Source organism: Protobothrops mucrosquamatus, unplaced genomic scaffold (genome assembly GCF_001527695.2).
Source record: "Protobothrops mucrosquamatus isolate PMUCROS unplaced genomic scaffold, P.Mucros_1.0 scaffold1146, whole genome shotgun sequence".
Taxonomy (NCBI): Eukaryota; Metazoa; Chordata; class Lepidosauria; order Squamata; family Viperidae; genus Protobothrops; species Protobothrops mucrosquamatus.
This window is the reverse complement of record NW_015387362.1, coordinates 89,949-111,177: the sequence shown is the minus strand read 5'-3', so window position 1 is coordinate 111,177 and position 21,229 is coordinate 89,949. Positions and strand designations below refer to the sequence as shown.

At 43.9% G+C, this 21,229-nt stretch overlaps 1 protein-coding gene across 1 annotated transcript in view; it reads left to right on the top strand.

Moving 5' to 3' along the window:
- Positions 1-968: 968 nt before the first annotated feature.
- Positions 969-21,229, top strand: part of PCDH19 (protocadherin 19) — a gene marked incomplete at its 3' end in the record, with an annotated part of 74,651 nt that continues 54,390 nt past the window's right edge. The window contains exons 1-2 of the mRNA XM_015820589.2: positions 969-3,115; positions 7,390-7,717. Coding sequence (XP_015676075.2) covers positions 969-3,115; positions 7,390-7,717 — 2,475 coding nt within the window. The remainder of the gene's footprint in view (positions 3,116-7,389; positions 7,718-21,229) is intronic.

Here is a 21,229-nt window from a genome sequence, read left to right as displayed (position 1 = left end):
CCGATGCCTCCCCCGGCGATTTGGGACCGCGATCGCCGCCTCGCCTTCCCTCCGATGGACTTCCAGGGCTAGGAACTCTCCGGAAAGGTTGCCGTCTCGCCAGCCGTCTCCCTCCTTCTCTCCCACCCCTTTCCCAACCTCCCCGTTGACTTCTCCTGCGTGGTTCCCTCTCCCTCCTCCTCCCCGGCTCTTTGGGTGCCTCTTGGCCTCAGTTTCCCACCACCACCACGATTCCCTTCCATTCCCATCTTCCACTGCCGTGGTCCTCCCTCCTCCCCCCTCTTTCCGCGGAATTCGTTCCCTGCCTTGGTCCGCCCGAGGTTGGATTCCCTTCTCTCTCCCCCCGTTTCTTCTTCTACTTTCTCCTCCTCCTCCTCCTCCTCCTCCTCCTCCTCCTCCTCCTCCTCTTCCTCCCAGGTACTCCAGTTTCTTCACTAAGGGTCTGTCCCCATTGGGGAGGGGGAGTGGCGGCAGAGACAAGAGAAAGGGGTAAAGGAGTGGTTTTTTTTTTTTTAAGATTTGCGCATGCCAGGTGTAAGTCAGCTGAGGTCCCTCCTCCCCAATTCACGGATTGTGTGTGTGTGTGTGTGTGTGTTTTAAAAATTGGGACTAGATTTGCCAATGGTGTAACTCCTCCCGATCTGGTGAGTGGAAGGAAGGGAAGCGGTTTTATTTTTCCTTAGGGCTAGGGAGGTTGCTGAATAAGGCGCCTCCGCTGCTTCTGCTGCACCTGGGAAGAGACCGCAGTGAAGAGGCGAGCTTGTAAAGTGAGCCCAGCCAGAAAGGCTGCTTTAATTTCCTTCCTTTCCCTTCTGATTCACTCCTCCTGTCTCTTCTTCCACAACCCCATCCAGTCAAGCCTTCCGACTTCCCCTCCTTTCCCAGACACCAAATCAACAGGAAATCAACAGGCACCCGGAGAGGCAAGGAGGAGGAGGAGGAGGGGGTGGCACGGAGGGGTGAGAGCTATGGATATTCTCTGCCCCCTGCTCCAATTTCTGCTGGCTGTCTGGTGGACTGGTGTAGGGGCTCTGATCAACTTGAAGTATTCGGTGGAAGAAGAGCAAAGAGCTGGCACTGTGATTGCAAACATTGCCAGAGATGCCCGAGACGCAGGATTTGTGCTGGATCCTCGCCAACCCACGGCTTTCCGAGTGGTGTCCAACTCGGCGCCGCACCTGGTGGACATCAACCCTGGATCGGGGTTACTAGTGACCAAGCAGAAGATTGACCGGGACTTACTTTGCAGACAAAGCCCCAAGTGTGTGATCTCTTTAGAGGTCATGTCGAGCTCCATGGAGATCTGCGTGATCAAGCTGGAGATCAAAGACCTCAACGATAATGCTCCCAGTTTTCCCACAGATCAAATTGCGCTGGAGATCTCCGAGACAGCCAGCCCGGGGACCAGGGTACCACTTGAAAGTGCTTATGATCCCGACTCGGGCAGCTTTGGGGTGCAGAGTTATGAGATCACCCCCAACGATCTCTTTGGCTTGGAAACCAAAACCCGAGGGGATGGTTCTCGCTTTGCCGAGCTGGTGGTGGAGAAGAGCCTGGATCGAGAGACCCAATCTCATTACAGTTATATGATAACAGCTTTGGATGGTGGTGACCCACCCAACTTTGGCACGGTGGAGTTAACTATCAGAGTCATTGACTCCAATGACAATAATCCTCTCTTTGAAGAACCAACTTACACCGTTAGCGTGCTGGAGAATGTTCCTCCAGGCACACCAGTGATCCGCCTCAATGCCACCGACCCTGATGAAGGCACCAATGGGCAAGTCTTGTATTCCATCCACAGCTATGTCTCTGAGAAGGCCAGGGACCTCTTCCAGATCAACCCTCAGACAGGCCTGATCACAGTCACTGGTGCGATTGACTATGAAGAAGGTCACGCCTATGAACTGGACGTACAGGCTAAAGATCTGGGTCCCAACTCCATCCCAGCACACTGCAAAGTGACTGTCACTATACAGGATGCCAATGACAACCCCCCTCTCATCAACTTGCTCTCTGTGAATAGCGAGCTGGTGGAAGTCAGTGAGAACGCACCTCCAGGCTACGTCATTGCCTTGGTGAGAGTTTCTGACAGGGATGCTGGGGCTAATGGCCGAGTGCAGTGTAAACTGTTGGGAAACGTACCCTTTCGCTTGCAGGAATATGAGAGTTTCTCCACCATCCTTGTGGATGGACGTTTAGACAGAGAGCAGAGGGACCAGTACAATCTCACCATCCAAGCGAAAGACAATGGAATCCCTTCTTTGCAGGCCACCAAGTCTTTTACTGTCAAGATCACAGATGAGAATGATAACCACCCTCACTTCTCCAAACCTTATTACCAGGTCATTGTGCAGGAGAACAATACCCCTGGGGCCTACCTCCTTTCTGTTTCTGCCCGGGATCCTGATCTTGGTCTAAACGGCAGTGTCTCCTATCAGATTGTCCCATCCCAAGTAAGGGATATGCCTGTTTTCACCTATGTCTCCATCAATCCCAACTCGGGGGACATCTATGCTTTGAGATCGTTCAACCATGAACAGACCAAGTCTTTTGAGTTCAAGGTCTTGGCCAAAGATGGAGGCAACCCTTCCTTGCAAAGCAATGCCACCATCCGAGTGATTGTCCTGGACGTCAACGACAATACTCCAGTGATAACGGCCCCTCCTTTAGTCAACGGGACTGCAGAAGTCTACATCCCCAGGAATGCTGGGGTTGGCTATTTGGTGACCGTGGTCAAGGCAGATGACTATGACGAAGGGGAGAATGGGAGACTTTCCTATGAAATGGCTGAAGGGGATCGAGGGTTTTTTGAGATTGACCAGGTCAATGGTGAGATAAGGACCACCAGAGCATTCGGGGAAAATTCCAAGACAACGTACGAGCTGATCGTGGTGGCCCACGATCACGGGAAAACATCGCTTTCAGCATCTGCCTTGATTTTGATCTATCTTTCTCCGGCTCTGGATGCCCAAGAATCCATAGGATCTGTAAATTTGTCCCTGATTTTTATTATTGCTCTGGGTTCAATTGCTGCCATCCTGTTTGTCACCATGATCTTCGTAGCGGTCAAGTGTAAACGGGATAACAAAGAAATCAGGACTTACAACTGCAGGTAAAGTACCGACATCTTTGATATTAGCCCTTATGTGACTGCTTAACATCAACCCTTTAAATGTGTCACTAAATAAGTGTGTCCCTTCCTAACCCAGCAAAGACTTTTTTACCTGCGTTCCAGATAAGGCCCTGTAGAAAGGTCAACTGCGGATTCTTTTAAACACGACTCCAGTTGGGGTCAAGTGGATATATTAGGATAATTTATATTCTTTGCCTATCCAGGATTGTTTAAAAACAAAAAACAACAAAAAACAACCACACACACACACACACAAGTCCCCTGGCCATGGCATCAGTGTAGTGAAAGAGGGTAAATCCAAGGAATTGTAATAATAATGGTACAGCAGGCTTTTGAGGTGCAATCTTGAACATGCAACGTAATGTATCTCTGTCTCCTGATTTGGACGGCTTCCTTTTGTTTCTTCCCCTTTTTTCGAAGGAGGGAAGGCTCCAAAAAGAGATCTCTCTGGATCAGTTTGAGAGTCAGCTCCGTTCTAGCGATGCTTTTTCACAGTGGCTGCAGTCCCACTGCTATCCTGTCCCCGCCAGATGAGGTCACTGTGGCTGTTTTTTTAGAACCCAGTTTGTTTTCTCCAAGAAGGAGTTGGTTGTAAAAAAAAAAAAAAAAAAAAAAAAAGGGAATGTGAAAGCTGGTGGAAGAGAAGATAAAAGAACACAAGGTTTTACTAGAAAGATACAAAGATATTTTTTTGGGTTGAGAAGGGATAAGTCAGGCCTCTTTGAATTGTCTGTTTGGGGGGGATGGGATGGGAGGGGGGGCAGGAAAAAAAAATCCAGAAAATTTTGGTTCTTCTCTGCTGCTGTTCTAGCAAGGAGAAAATGATAGTGAAGCTAGCTTTCTTTTAACCCTCTTCCCCTGTTCCAACTTTATCCATTCTCTGCTAAAAAAAATCAGGGTTGCTTTTTAAGTTGCTTTTCCGTGTCCCCCCCCCCAAATAGTATTTGAATGATGCCTGGATTTATTTTTTTTATTATAAATGTTGGCAGCATTCAGGGATGTGTTTTCCCAAGACCGAGGGTTACATGCAGCCTTGCCCCCTCTCCCCCCCCACGCCTGCTTTTGAAATCTTAAGACATGGATTTGGGTCCCCCTGAATATGTAACGGCTGTGTGATCATTGTCTGTCTTTTGCTATTCTCTGTGTCGCACAAGTTAGTAGACAAACGCTAACCACACATGAATATCAATTGGGTGCCATAAAGGAACAGCTGCAACTGCCTATAAATGGTTTAATCCTGTTACAAATGAAATAGCCATAACTTCTCCATTCCTTCAGTTCTCGGCCATTTCAGAAAGAAGGGGATGGAAATGTGTGTTGTCGTGCTGTTTTTTGAAAAACCCTGAATGCCTCCAGCGATTTTGAAGCCTGGCGTTTCTTTAGTGACTTACTCACACTGTTCATATTCACAGAGTTCGGGGATTGTGTTTCTCACTCGAGTTTTACAATGTCTTGTACCTGCCGGCCATACAGATTCAGGGCGTGAAAGTATGTAGGCCACCCTCTGTAAATAAGTCCACTGCGTTTCCAGGGGTTCAGCTTTTAAACAAGATCTAATATGTTGAATTTTTTTTTTTTAACCAGCTCAGCCCATTAAGCAAGAATAGGTGCTGAAGGAAAACAAGACTTCAGTTGAGTCAATGCCCCTCACAGATTTCCGCTTTGGTGTAAACTAGTTGGTTTAGCATGATGGCTTGGGGATTAATGAAGTGCCCCTTAATTAAATAATTGGCCAGTAGAAGAGAAAAACACACAAATAAGGCACAAATGAATGCCCGAGTAGGCAAGATTTCAGAGTCCTTGCTGGAAACGTTTCAACCCAGTGAGATGTTGAACAGGGCAGGTCTATAGGAGTCCTTCCAGAAGTGAACTTCATCCAGTTCAGCAGGATTTCTTTTGGGGGAAAATGTGTTTAAAATCTTAGCCGCTTAGAGACAGTGTGCTGAGATTTTCCTCCTCAGAAGCACCCTGTGGTTTTCTAAAATACGCCAGGAGGCACGCTGCTATGAAGAATATATCTTGTTATTTGTCCATTGTGCCGTTGAAATCAGGGTTAGGGGAATGTAAATCCCCCTTAATGTGTGGTAGGGAGGTCTCGTCCTTTGTCTACCAAACCAGGGGCAGAGATGTCACATATATGGACAGGTTAGTTGATGCTTTCTCTCAGGTGCTGATCATTTGCATAAGCCTTCTGGATCCAATCTCTAAGCATCCAATGTAGGCATTTGGATAATCTCCATCTCTACCTGTTGCTAAACAGTCAACTTGTTCTAGGCTCCTTCTTTCTCTGGTGTGCATTAATTTTACCTTTTGGGGGTTCAGCAACAGCTGTTTGAGCCTGCAAGGCTGCAGCGATTTTGAGCAGATAATCCAGAGAGCCTGAAATAAAACAAATGGGAAGCACTTTCCATTTGTTCTTTTTCTGTGTTGCTCCTTATGAAATCCACACAGTCCTGCATCAGTGGCAAAACAAAGCTTCTTTCTGTCTTGCATTCCTTTCCGAAGAATCGCATGCTGCAGTGACACAGCCTAGCTATTAACCTGCAATAGGACGTGCCATTTTTTTAAAGAAAGTGGATTATTTTTTTATTCTTTGGAGACTGAGAGAAAGATCTTTTTTGGATTTTTCTCCTTGACTTTTTCCCTTCACCAAAAGTCTCACCTTGCCTTTATCTGTCAGGTGAAGATTCTCGTAGTTAGCCTTCCAGAAATGGGGGGCATCATCCCCGGGTGTGCAGTTGAACTCCCAGAATTCTGCACAATGGGGATGCTGACTGGGGGGGGCATTGTGGGAGTGAAAGACCCCATATTTTGGAATGCATTCAGTTTGGGTCATTTGTCTTGTAGTTTCGTTGCAAAACTAGCATAGGGAATGAACTTTGATGGTGGTATATATATTTTTTTGTTTTTTTTTAAGCTCAGCAGGCTTGACTTTGGGAAATGAACATTTTCCAGCCTTTGGCACAAGTGAGATCTATTTCTGACTTTTAAAGCCTGGCCACAGTGCCTTCACATCTTCCTTCAATATCTACGTCTGTGTGGCACTGATAACAAGACACAGTCCCCAGTGGTAATACTGAGTCACAGTTACTTCAGTCTAACTCATCAAGATAACAACTGATTGCATTCTTGTCTCTAATTATTTTTCTGGCTGTTGTTTACTGATAACTTTTCTCCTCCTGCTCTTTCCTCTTTTTCTCATTTCTCTTTCCCGGGTGAGAGATAACTGCCGTATTTCGGTTAACCAGTTAAAGGTCAAGAAATGTGCGTGTGTGTGTTATGCATTCCTTTCAAAACACACCCGCTCTCACCGCTGAATGGTCTTGCAGGAATGGTGTTTGATCCTGCCAGATGGGTGGACTTCATCTCCCAGAATTCCTGACCTTCAGAGCCTTGCTGAGAATCCTGGGGAACATGTGGTCCACGCAACTGGAGGGAGAGGCCAGGACAGGGAACAGGAAGGACTTGAGATGTAGTGTCAGGTGGGATGTTTCAAGCTGTGAGATATCATGAGGAAGAACCACCACTGAGGAACAAAACCTACCAGATGGATCTTTTTGAATATTGTATTAATCTGGCAAGTTGAGTTCATGAGATAATTGGCCTGCAGAAATCCTGGCTGCTGAAGAACAAGTCGGTGCGAGGTAATTGACTCCAGTGGCTGTTTATAAGCGTGTATTATCTAGATAGAACACCTTTGGGCAGGCTGAAGGAACATAACCGGGTTTACTGCTCTGGGAAATGGCCTGGAACAGTCTCTCTGCCCATTTTCCTCCCCGCTTTCCCCATTTCAGCGAACCCATTTAAATAATTTTTCTGATCCTTATTACCAAAGGAAATGCATTTGCATACTCTTTTTTTTTTCAGTTCATGGATTTTCACATCATTATTTTTTTTTCTCCCCCCATTTTCTGCAGGCTGAACTATATCTCGGGTAACTAGATATCGACCGTTCTCAGCAGCAGAAAAAAAAACAAAAAACAAACCAAAACCCCAAAACAAGAGGAATATTTTTCTCCCTCTCTTTTATTCCTCAATGGTTGTCCTTGTGTGTCGGATCCACAAACTTGTTACGCTTATGAGAGACACACCCCAAGACCCTTCGCTGTCAAAAAAAAAAAAAAAAAAGAGCCGAGCCATCGGTCACCCTGCATGTGGATGGGAAATCGGTCTCTCTGGGATGCCCTCTTGACTAACGTGTGCCGTTGTGTGGATGACGTAAGGTTCTCACTTTGCTTTCTTGTGTTCTGCAGAATTGCAGAGTACTCCTACGGGCACCAAAAGAAATCCTCCAAGAAGAAAAAAATCAGCAAGAATGACATCCGCTTGGTGCCCCGGGATGTAGAGGAGACGGACAAAATGAACGTTGTCAGCTGCTCCTCTTTGACCTCCTCCCTCAACTACTTTGACTATCACCAACAGACTCTGCCTCTGGGATGCCGCCGATCGGAAAGCACCTTTCTCAACGTGGAGAATCAAAACAACCGGAACGCCGGCTCTAACCACAACTATCACCACACCTTCACGGGCCAGGGACCCCAGCAGCCGGATCTCATTATCAATGGGATGCCTCTCCCAGAGGTGAGCTCTTCTCTCGGATCGAAGAGGGATTTCCGTGCCTGGTGGAAAGTTCCCCCCCCCCAAAGGGCAACCATGAACGAGCTTTAGTTGGATCTGGTAGCTTGGGGCTAAATAGGAAAAAGTTGAGTTTTTGAGTTGATGTTGGCTGCCATCTTGGGTGACTTTAAAAATTGGACCAGCTTCCTCGAAGGTGACCTTCTCCAGATGAGCTGAACTCCTGTTCACATCATCTTCACGATGAGAATGGTAGTCCAGCATATTTGGAGAATGCCAAGTTGGGTGTGACGGATCCACCGAAGAGACGTCTGAGAGTGACTGTTAGCTAGGATGATAATACAGGCTTTTTATGTCCAGGTTCCTCCTGAATCCATGCAAATTCTTGAGTGTAGAACGTTGGAGCATATGGCTGTCTCTAAAGGCTTTTCTGAATGGCCGCTCTGGGAAACAGGCTTAATGACTCCTGACCTGAGTTAACACAGAGCTTGTTTATCTTTGCTACTTATTCTGGACTTCTTGAGGAGTCAAATGCATGGATTTGATTTGACTTGAGTGTGTTTTGTGGAGGACCATTGTATCCCTTGCATTATTGTGGCTTTCTCAGGGTTTTCCTCCATCTGATATGGTTTAGCACAGTTGTAAAGGTAGACTAAATAATGTATCAGCATTTACTCCATGTCAGTGTTGTATTGATGGTAGCAGGTTGGACCTGTGTAGACCAGTGAAGGGAAGGGACCTAGAAGATTGAAGTGCTGTTGTTTATTCACCAAACATAGCAAATTCTTCATTATGGCCTCATCTATCTTTGTAAAAAGGATCAATTCTTACTGCTCCTGGGCGTCTAAGGGTAGCAGGCTCTTCTCTTAACTCTAAAGCGTGCAAAATTCAGAGAAGGACCCTTAATAACTTGGTCAGAGATGGCAGTATTAGCTTCCAGAGTTTGGTAATTGCCATAGGATTACTCCTGCTCTTTCTGAGGTTTGGGCTGTTAACGTTTATGAGGCCAAAATGATGCCACCTACAGCTGAGTAATGAGGTTAACTTCACATAGGTCAGGGGTAGGCAACCTTGCCTCTTTTATGACTCGTGACTTCAACTCCCAGAATTCCTGAGCCAGCATGGCTCAGCTTGGAAACCTCTCCCTTTCTCCTCAGCGTGGCTGGCTCAGGAATTCTGGGAGTTGAAGTCCACGAGTCACAAAAGAGCCCAGGCTGCCTACCCCTGACATAGGTAGTCCTTGACTTATGTGGCCTCCAGTGGCCAGGCATCCAAATTTTGATCATGTGACCATGGGGATGCTACAACGCTCAGAAGTGTGAAAAATGGTCATAAGTCTCTTTTTTCAGTGCTGTTGTAACTTTGGTCACTAAACGAATAGTGTGTGTGTGTGTGTTCCAAGAATGGACGGTCCAATGAAGATTAGCCATAGCCAACGGGCATAGAATACTCACTAATACTTTTGGGTCAAGAGAAAAGTGTCCTGGAATGGGGATTCTGGCTGAAGGGTTGATTGGAACATGATTAGATGCATGTTATTAAAAGAGCTGCTTTTTAGGCAAGGCTAGTTTTAATAGCAGACAGTTGATACGATTGTGGTACGTTAAATTCAGGTCACACGGTCAACCACTTTCTGAATATTTGCTGAGGATTCAGTCTTGAACTAACCACACTGGCTACGTTTGCAAAACACACTAACCCTCAAAAAACAAGCCAGGGTAACACACAGCAGCTTGCACGAATGCAGCTGCTGAGTGTACACTATACCTGAACTAATTACATACGTTGTGAGCCTAGCCTAGTGCAGGGGTAGGCAACCTTGGCTCTTTTATGACTCGTGGACTTCAACTCCCAGAATTCCTGAGCCAGCCATGCTGAGGGGAAAGGGAGAGGTTTCCAAGCTAAGCCAAGCTGGCTCAGGAATTCTGGGAGTTGAAGTCCATGAGTCATAAAAGAGCCAAGGTTGCCTACCCCTGGTCTAGGAGGCTCACCGCTTAGAACAGGAGGATTTAGGACAGGGGTAGGCAACCTTGCCTCTTTTATGATTCGTGGATTTCAACTCCCAGAATTCCTGAGCCAGCATGGCTCAGCTTGGAAACCTTTCCCCTCAGCATGGCTGGCTCAGGAATTCTGGGAGTTGAAGTCCACAAATCATGAGGGGGCCATAGTTCCCCCATGCTGGCTCAGGAATTCTGGGAGTTGAAGTCCACGAGTCATGAGGGGGCCATAGTTCCCCCATGCTAGCTCAGGAATTCTGGGAGTTGAAGTCCACGAGTCATGAGGGGGGTATAGTTCCCCAGCCTTGCTTCTAGACTAGGGATAGGCAACCTTGGCTCTTTTATGACTCGTGGACTTCAACTCCCAGAATTCCTGAGCCAGCCTGGCTCAGCTTGGAAACCTCTCCCTTTCCCCTCAGCGTGGCTGGCTCAGGAATTCTGGGAGTTGAAGTCCACCAGTCCTAAAAGAGCCAGGGTTGCCTACCCCTGGTCTAGTGACATGTGATGACTTCGGTAGGAGATAGATTTACGTTGCAAAGCTTAATTGGGGGACTGATGGGGGAAGACAAATGTCTAAAAGATCAGAGTTCTCAATCAAATGTTCTCATGTTTGTTTCGGTTTCATTGTATAATGTGATGAGGGAAGAACTTGGTTTGTCCCCAAAGTCTTTGGAAACAGGTGCCTGAATCCAGTGAATGAATAGAAGGTAAAATCTGTTTTCTATTCAGATCTGGGGTTTGTTAAATCTGCTAGGCAAGCAAGAGTTAAAGAGACACCAACAAGGTATCTTAAATCCAGGCTTTAAGGGTTAAAATACAAAACCTTTGAAAGAGCAAAAGCAGTTTCCAACCCTCATTTATCACGAGTCCATTAAGCTGGAGCCTCTTTAAAGCAGTGTTTTTCAAGCTTGGCAACTTGGATTTCAAACTCCCAGAATTCCCCAACCAGCATAAACACTGATTTAAATGATCTGAAATGTTTCTTTTGGGGTTTCTCTCCACTGGGTTGAGTTGCCGTTTGTGAGATGAGATGCCAAGGATTGGCCTAGGGCAGGGGTGTTCGAACTTGGCCCTTTTATGACTTGTGGACTTCAACTCCCAGAATTCCTCAGCCATCGTGCCTGGCTGAGGAATTCTGGGAGTTGAAGTCCACAAGTCATAAAAGGGCCAAGTTTGAAGACCCCTTGTCCTAGGGTCTCTTGATGGTTCCTCTTCCTTCTATTCCTTTCCCAGACTTCTCACTGTCTTTCACAGTGACAATGATAGTTTTCTACCTGGATTACAGGATTGCTCAATAGATGACGGTACTTATATCTAACTACAAAATGAGATGAAGCTTTCTCTGTGCCTTGTCATGAGAGAGGTGGGACGCTTTGAAATGGAGGAAGCTTAGGGACACAGCTCTAGTCAAGTGGTGAGACAGTCATCTTGCGTGCAGGAGGTTCCATGTTCAGCTTCTAGCATCCTCAAGATCAGGGATTCTTGTGTCTTTTGATGAACCAAGATTTGAAGCATCCCTTATTGACTATACCGATGAGTACTCAGTTCCTCAGCTGGGAGGTAACAAATGACGGGGAGATGTTCTTTTCTCTTTGAACTTTTGGAATTAGCTACTCATCAGAGTAAAAAGTATAGAAATTCCTGGATTAATTGCATGGTCCGGTGCAAGATCCATAGAGATTTTGAACTTCTAACAAGGAGATTTGGCTGCTATGTGCTTAAGGAGATGTAAGATGGATTATTTGACTGACACCACTGCAGATTTCCTTGAAATGAAGCCACTAATCCAAGGATACTCTTCCTTCATCCATTCATTCTTTTCAGTTTTGAAGTGGAAATACTGTTGGGCCCACCAACATCCTTACAAATACCTAGTTTACCCCATCTCCTTGGGTTTGAGATGGCTGTTGGAGAAACATGCTATGATATATCAAAGCTTTTTATTAGAAGACAAGCTCTTTTTTCTCACTGCTGGGAGTTGAAAATACTCCTTTGGCTACAGTATGTACCCAATCCTGTTGGACATTTTTGATTAACACGGATTTGCTTCTCTTTGAATTACTTGGCATTAAGTAAATATCAAGTAATTTTTTTTTATAATGGCATTGTCGTATTTCTTACTTTACATAGAATAACAAAGCTAAGAAGTTGGTGAAATATTGATGACTTGTTCCATACTGCTTCTTGTTTTTATTTCATTTTGGGTACCTGGCTAAATACATGGATTCCAAGCGTATTTCTTTGCAAAAGCAAATACTATGGCTGGGTCCACACAAGACATTTGGAAGCTATACTTGCACAACTTGCTACGACAGCTTAGCTTTATCTTGATTATTAAGTTTTTGGTAGAGTTTTGCACACATCCATTCACTAATTTATCCTCCTGTGTATTGAGTGAATGTGGAAAAGGGATCCTTTTAGTAACTCTTTTAGTAACTCAGACGTGTGTGATGCAGAACTATGTTTTTAATAAGCTTTAACTAAGATATGTGTGTTGGACAAACACAGTCTGTTACTTTGAAGCTGAGACTGGCAACCTGGTACTGGATTAATATGATGTGGAAACCAGAATGTTGAACTGGTGCAGAGAATCCACAATTTTTATTTCTTTTAGCGAGTGTTTCTTTGAGTCAGTTTTTGATTCCTGGTGACTACTGCAGTTTTCTTGGCAAAGATTTCAGAAGGAATAGAATAGAATAGGTTAGAATAGGTTAGAATAGGTTAATAGAATAGAATAGAATAGAATAGGTTAGAATAGGTTAGAAGAGAATAGAATAGAATAAAAACTTTATTGTCACTTTAAATGTACAGTAATCAGCATACCTTAAAATAAAATTACATTGCATTCAGTTCTCAAAAAAAAACCCATTGTGCATATACCCACATAACATACATATATGACACAGGGAAACATCACAGTCTTTGCCATTGTCTCCTTCCTAGGGCTGAGAGAAAGGGACCGGTCCAAAGACCGGTCCAAAGTCACCCACCTGGTTTTGTTCCTAAGGTGCATCTAGAACTCACAGTCTCCTGGTTTGTAGCCTAGTGCCTTAAACACTACACCAAACTGGTTCTCAGAAAGCTGCCACTGATGACTGAATGAGCCGATCAGTTACAACTATCATCCCCTGCCCAGCGAGCAGTAACTGTAGTATGTTTTGGTTTTGGCGTAACAGTTTAAATAGAGGCAGTCCTGGGCATCTCTTCATTGGTTTGAAGTAAATACCAGGGAGAAAAAGATGGTTGATGGGACTTATTTTTAGCCTGGCTTCATGCCACAGTTTGGAAATCTGAAAAAAATAAGAACAGCTGCTTGTACAAGTCTGACGTTTATTTCTGCAAAGGACTTAATAGATGTTTGTAGATCAGTTGGTCTCTTGATCTCAGTCTCTCCATCCGCAGTATTGTAATGATGATGATGGTTTCTCACTTAATGGGGGGGGTGGAGATAGGCAATAGGTTAATTTTCCCAGCCAGCAGAAATTAAGATGGAAAGTTGGTCAAGAGGAATACTATGCAACCCTTTTCTGTCTCCATTCCCTTTGTGTTCTGTGAGAAATATGGGGACTATGTCTGCTTTGTTGGTATCCGTCCGTCCATCCATCCATCCATCCATCCATCCATCCATCCATCCATCCATCCATCCATCCATCCATCCATCCATCCATCCATCCATCCATCCATCCATCCATCCACATAACTAACTAACCAACCAACCAACCAATCAACCAACCAACCAACCAACCAACCAACCAACCAACCAACCAACCAACCAACCAACCAACCAACCAGGTCCAATAGACCTTGCCTTTTCTCCTCCTTAGCCTCCTCTGGCTGCATTTTCCTGTGTGTTTTCCCTTTTCGGATTGCATCATATCACACCCAAGAATTTCACATGCCAAGCCCAGTACTTGGCCTCTTTAAGATTACCCGCACCAAGGCAACTTCTGAATCACTGCAGAAGTACTTGGAGCAAATAGTGAACTCAACAGACTGTAGCAGTCGGCAGTGAGGGAGAATATATATATATATAAAATGCAATTAAGGGCATGCAGCAGATGTAATATGACACCGTTCCAGAGAATTAAACCTCCATGTCAGTGCCAGTGTTGATACGGGATGTATAATCAAGTTTCTCCACTGCAATTGAATGGCATTGACCTGTGAATAATCACCCAGGTATTCCAAAGGTAGCTGCTCTTATAATCTTGTACAGTACTTGGGTTATTATTTGACAACTGCGATGAGATGGAAGATGACCAACCTTTTGAGTTTCACAGGGTTCTTTAGGTAGTGGAGCTGAAGCAAAAGGATGCTTATAAAGTCAAGGCTTTGAGGCAGGGTCTCTGGGGCAATGGTGCAATTTAGGAACTCAGAATCTGATCCAGTTGTTTTTACTCCTAAGTTTATCCCAGGAATTGGTGATGAATGTTCTCAGGATGCTTGAGGATTTCTTTCAAATTTCTCTTGGTGGTGTTTTTGAGTTTGCTTTCTTATTAGACATGGTGAAGGGTATGTGGCTGTTAACAGCACTGTTTTCTGTTGTGTCTTCCGATGAGACTGAATGTTCCTTGGCTGCCTACATTTCCCAAGACTGGAAAAGTCCCGTAGGAAGCTGTTTCTTGTTCTTCTCCTCTTTGGCATTTAATGCCAGTGTAGGAAGCCGAAGAGGCTACTAAGTGCTGGAGAGGTGATAGTACAGCGTAAAACAGGATATATATCACATCCCTTTGCCATTTTATAACAGAACGTCTGTGTTTGCAGAACAGGCTTGGCAAAATCAATTGAAGGCCCAGTATTGGCATTTGCAAAACTTGGTTAGTTTGAACTTTGATTTGTTTTGGGTCTCTTGGACTATTGTGCAAACCCAGGCTGTATGAATACGGTAATAGTTGATGCTTTGTGTGACTTCAGAAAAATAAACGAAGAAAGGCATTTTATGAATATGAGCAGTAAGTGTAGGGGGCACTATATTGCATCCGTGTGAAGGGCACTAAAATTCTCTTTTGAAAGAAATGTCAAAAGCAAATTCTCATCGGTTAAGGTAAGAATGGGTAGAGAAAAAACAAAGAATACCATTTTTGTGTAGGGTGCATGGTCCGCTCTACTTTGAGCGAACACCGTGTGCTTTTGGGGGGATACGTATAGCCTGTGTCTTACATCTGCCTCTGAGTTATATGATAGCAAATAATTAACGATAAAAAACCTATAATGGTTCAAGAAGTTGAGAAAAATGGCAGCTTGGGTTGGCCTTTGGAGCAATGCCAACAATAACATTTAAGCACTTTACAGAATTACGTGTGGCGTGAACGGTGGGCTAAATTTGGAAGCGGTCAGAGTAACTGAATGGCACTTTGTACGACTGGCGTTTCCTAAAGAGAGGCAGATTTGCACAGATGTTTTCGTCCTCTTTATTTGTGAGCCTGGCATTGTAGAGAGCTGTTTTTTCCCTCAACATCAGCACTCTTTATAATGATGACGACAACGGTGACAAAAATGAGGATAATAATTCACAAGCAGTTTACCTACCTACTTACAAAGCAAGTCATTGCCAACCCTCATTGCCACGGAAAGAATTGAGTTAATTGCTAGTACTTTTTAGCAAAGGGTTTTGAAAGTTTGAGTGGAAACTGCTAAAGATAACACACAGGAGAGAGGACTGCTTGGTTTCACCCTGTTTGTTTCCCCTCTGGCGTGTTTTCTTGGGCTTTGNGCTTTCATGCCTAAGGTGGGACTAGAACTCACAGTCTCCTGGTGATTGGCCCAAACTCACCCAGCTGGCTTTCATGCCTAAGGTGGGACTAGAACTCACAGTCTCCTGGTGATTGGCCCAAACTCGCCCAGCCAGCTTTCATGCCTAAGGTGGGACTAGAACTCACAGTCTCCTGGTGATTGGCCCAAACTCACCCAGTTGGTTTTCATGCCTAAGGTGGGACTAGAACTCACAGTCTCCTGGTGACTGGCCCAAACTCACCTGGCCGGCTTTCATGCCTATAGTGGAACTAGAACTCATAGTTGTCTGGCAATTGGCTCAAAGGTAGCTTTCATGCCTAAGGCAGGACCAGTACTTTGATTTCCGGTAATTGGCCCAGCACCTTAACCACTAAGAGACTTATAGTTTTGAGTATCAGGTTGGTTTTTTTCCCCTTAACATGTGGCTTTTCTCTTATTGCTAGGATCCATAGGCAAAATGCTGCTTGGGGCAAGTTATGAAACCTCGTGAGCTTTATGTGCCACTTACCGTGAGATTCTTCTTTGTATCTTGGTACTGAGTGGGTATCTTTAAGAGAAGAGAGAAAGAGAAAAGTACATAATAGAATCTCTCTCTGTCTTTTTAGCCAGAGAAAGGCTAAGACTTGAATTGTTAGGCAACTGGTCTTTTAAATCTCAAGGCTCCTTTTTATTGTAGCAGTTAAGAACCTTGAAGTAAAATAAAAAAAAAAAAGTCCCCACAGAATAGGTGTTAGTAAAGCTTATTTCTTGTTCTATAAAACAGGCTTTCTTCTACCTTCCTTCCCCCCCTCCCCCCTGGCTAAGATATAGAATTATATACTCTAAAACTTCTTTATAATACAGGCGAGGTATAATCTTTGTTCTAAAAGGGAGCTCTCCAAATTCTGAACCATTGTAACTCAAAGTCGATGCTGAAGAACAGCTAAATATCAAGGCCAGAACGTGACATAATCAAATGCATCTGATTCTCCAATTCACCGGGTTTTGTTCTAAAAAGGGTAGCCTTGGAGAATCTCTGGTTTCTTCACTGGCAACTTTATTTGGGTTTTGCCCAAATTTCTGAGAACATGCATTTTGGAAAAGATCTGATTTTAATAAAGGAGAATATTGGTAGTTCAGGGTTGAAATGAGGATCTTTGGTTCTCTCTGAGCTTGGTTGTTTTCTTGCAGATGTTTCATTACCCAACTAGGTAACATCATCAGTGCTATAAGGGAGTGGGGTTTGTAGACAGGAGGAGGAGGAGTGTGGGGTCCTTGGTACTCTCTGAACTTGGTTGTTTTCTTGCAGATGTTTCATTACCCAACTAGGTAACATCATCAGTGCTAGAAGGGAGTGGGGTTTGTGGATAGGAGGGGGAGGGGAGGGAGAAGAGGAGGAGGAGGAGGAAGAAGAAGAAGAAGAAGAGGAAGACTGTGGGGTCCTTGGTACTCTCTGAACTTGGTTGTTTTCTTGCAGATGTTTCATTACCCAACTAGGTAACATCATCAGTGTTAGAAGGGAGTGGGGTTTGTGGAGAGGAGGAGGAGGAGGAGGAGGAGGAAGAAGAAGAGGACTGTTGGGTCCTTGGTACTCTCTGAGCTTGGTGGTTTTCTTGCAGACGTTTCATTATCCAAACTAGGTAACATGATCAGTGCTAGGGATAGGCCCCCCACTCCATTCAATATCTGCTCTTTTATTTTTCTGAACATCAAGCAGTTCTTCCTTGGAGTTCCAAGAGAACTCACTAGCACTGATGATCAGATCTGATTCCCCCCCCCCTAATTACAGTGTCAGACATTGGAGGTTGAAGTTGGCAACAGAGCAAACCAGGAATTCTGGAGCAACACAACGTTGGCTCCAGATGAGTCCACAAAGTCACAGTGTGTAGCACACGACCAGAGTAACTTTGCCTACATATGTAGCAATGGTTCTTTTTTTTTTTTTTGAGCTTTTACTTGTTTCCAAAAGGAGTTGAAATTTGTATGAGATATTGGTGAAATGCCAGTCAGGCCCTTTTAATGTAGACTCCCTGCTGTAGCTCAGAGAAGTAATGAGATAGCACCAGGCCATGTTACTCCAGTGTAAGATTCCTCGGAACAGCAGGGGGTTTTCTGGCTTAGCTTGTAGTTGGGGATTGTGGATCAGAACGGTCCAATTTTGGTGAAAACCAGCTTTTGGACAGCAATAAACAAATGTTGCTGGAAGGACGTGCTTTTGGTTTTCCGTATCCTGTTCTCAGGATGAATTCAAGCAACTCACGATGGAGAAAAGGCTGAGTACCCAATAAGTCTGTTTGTAAGTATTCTGGACAGGGAATATGTACGTCAGAACTCATTTTCCTAGGTTGAACCTGGTTTCCTGCAGGGCTACAGTCCTAGCAGGATCATGCTGTGGAATTTTGGTGGCAAAATACCAAGTTTTGGTGGCATTCCGCCTCCTCTTTTTTATATTTGTATAATTCCTTCAGTTAGACAATCATTTCAGATCACTCACTCCAGTGATGCCACACATAAAACTTGACTGCATTGTCTGAAATCAGTCTCCTAATGAAGGCTTATGGTGATGTGTGAACCCAGCCTCGGTGACTATTTTAATGAATCAGGTTCATGCAGACAATGGCTTAGCATGATGTGTGAACTCAGCCTTATTTTGGGTGGTCTGATTCATTCCATCATTCAAGATGCTTTTAGTGTGGAAGTCTTATCTTAAACATTGGGATTATTGAGGAAAACAGTGAGAAAAAAAGTATCGTCTTCGTTTTCTGACTTCTAGCCACATCTTCATAAAAGGTGCCTTTCTTGGAATCACCTGGTAGAATTCGGGGGGAAAAAAGAATCTCAAAAACTGGTGGGTTACCTTTGAGATATTGTTTAGCTGAGTGGATCATGGTCTAATTCTGCATGGGTATCCTATTTACATGAAATGCTAGAAAAGCTTCATCCCTGGCATGGGTTGATTTGAAAAGTGGTCTTGTGGTCTGAGATACACTCTTATGACCCTTCAAACGGAAAATGCTCAATTCCTCCACAATTGGTCCATTTTGCCAAGTACCTCTTGTAAAAGTTTAAACCTTAAACCTCACCCCAAGGTTAAAAAAACTAGCAACCCTGAACATTGCATCCTCCGTTAATTGAAATGTAGAAGTGAGTTTGTGTTAATTAAGAACAATACTTGAAAGGGCATTTGCCTCATTCACATTGCAATGCAGTTGATTTCTCGGGTCTCCCCAAAGTGTAAAATTAAAGCTTTGGGTTAAATAAACAAGTTTGGGGGTTTTTATGTGAAAGGAACAGCATGTCCTTGTAGCAGAAATTTCTTTTTAAAGATGGAACTTGCCATCTGCAATTTGCGTAGGCATACAGATAATGAATGTGTGTGTGTGTATGTGTGCATGTATATACACATAGACATATACAAACACACAAAGCGCTAACCCAGCCAGTTGATCAAGACTATTTTTGAAGTTGGTGAAAAATATTAATAAAAATTATTGGAGGTTTCTGCTGTTTGGTTATAGGAGAGCTGTTTGTCCCATATTATGTAGGACAGTTCAGGTGCATTTTTAAAACCCAGATGGCAACTGTCCAGCTGGACAACATCTGGAGAGTAGATTGAGTTGGCGTCTGGTCTTCATCTTTCCCACTATAGTGAAATATATTATATTTCTATTGCGAATAACTGTCACAATTTGGAAATTTGCTCATAAAATTGAGCATATGCAGTTTTAATACAAACTGGTGACATTTTTTTGGTTTTTTTACTTTTTTTTTTAAAAAAATGAAGGTATAAATGATTACTCTGTTCAGAAGATCCATTTTTTATTGCAGAATAGTTTATTGGCATTTGGATCGGTATTAATTTCTATGTTACTATGGATTGTAGTTATTTTGGTGAGCCCTGGAGTGTTTAACAGGTAGGCAGGATGCTGGTCCAGGAACCAAACTGTGCCGCTTGATTTTGTTCAAATGAACAATTAAAAAGCTCCTTTCCAATGATCTAATATAAGCTTCTGCTTTTTTTCATATTTGTTTTGGTTTTGACAGTCACATTGGATGGATGGAAAATATCGTGAAAAATTATCAAAACATAAGTAATGCATATGCTTTGATTTATAGAGCAATAGCAACAAAAAAAAGTTTATTAAGGGGTCTCTGGAGACTCCTTGCAATTTTTAAGTGGTTTGTAGAGTGGGGAAAAAAACAACCCTTTAAGAACCACTCAGTTTGATTCATCGATTTAAGTGTTGCAGCTTCAGTGAAAATGCTAAAACCCATGCTGATAATATGATGCATGCAATGCTATTTTTATGGATTCAGAACAAAGTGATATATAACAGACTAACGAAGTAGCAAGGGACCTTGCAGCTCTTCTAGTCAGGAAACGTACACCATTTCAGACAAATGGCTGCCCAGTCTCGTCTTAAAAACCTCCAGTGATGGAGTTGTGGATGCTCCATCACTGGAGGTTTTTAAGACAAGCACTCACAGCTTCTGGAGGCAGGCTGTTCCACTGATTAATTGTCCTCACTGTCAGGAAACTTCTCCTTAGTTCTAGGTTGCTTCTCTCCTTGATTAGTTTCCACCCGTTGCTTCTTGTCCTGCCTTGAGGCGCTTTGGAGAACAGCTTGACTCCCTCTTCTTTGGGGCAGACCCTGAGATATTGGAAGACTATCATATCACCCCTAGTCCTTCTTTTCATTAGATTAGACATACCCAATTCCTGCAACTTTTCTTTGTATGTTTTATCCGCCAGTCCCCTAAATATATAGTTGTGGCCCTCTTTGAATAATTGTTTGCTCAGAGGGTGACGGTGGATAGGCCATTGCTTTCTACAGCCCCTCTCTTAAGTGGTGTTCCAGATGACCCACTCAATGTCAGGAGATTGATAAACCAGATCACCTTGCCTCCCTTGGTGTTTGTATTCCCCCCGCCCCAAAGTCAAAACGTCCCCTGGATCCCTGCTCTATTTTCAGCCTCCTTTCTGAGGAGATTGTCAGCATGTTTTTCCATTTTCTTGCAACCTTTCTGCGGATGTGGCCCAAATTAAGAGTGACACATCATCATATAGGAGACAGTTTCAGCTTCCAGCAAGGTGTCAGCCCTTGAGGGTAGACCAGATCAGGAAATAGACTTCATTGGAAGAGTAGAAGTCTACGGGGTTGAGATGGGATATAAAATGAACTCTTGCCAAGCCGATTGTGCTTTACCTTCCCAATAAATCAAGAGAGCAGCCCCAAATATAGGGGAGCCTCGACTTACAACAGTTCGCGTTTAGTGACAGTCCAAAGCTACAATGGCACGGGAAAAAGTGACTTATGACCGTTTTTCATGCTTAACGACCATTGCAGCATCCCCAGGGTCACGTGATCAAAATTCAGGACACTTGGCAACTGATTCCTATTTATGACGCTTGCCCCGTCCCGGGGTCATGTAAATCCCCTTTTGTGACCTTCCGACAAGCAAAGTCAAGGGGGGGGGAAGCCTGATTCACCTTTAACAACCCTTGTTACTAACTTATCAACTGCAGTGATTCCCTTAACGACCGTGGCAAGAAAATGGAGCAAAATTCACTTAGCAACAGAAATTTTGGGCTCGTTTGTGGTCGTAAGTTGAGGATTACCCGTACTATCTTGTTTTCCCAGGACTTAAGGCATATATTTCATCTTTTGTTGGTTGACGGATTAGTTGTTTATTTATTTAACCTAATTTATGTGGCTGACCCATCTCATCAGCAAGTAAGATTTAAGGGTTCTTGCCTGGGTCCCTCAAGGTCTTCTCCCTGATTTTCTACACAAGGTTTCTGGTCTCT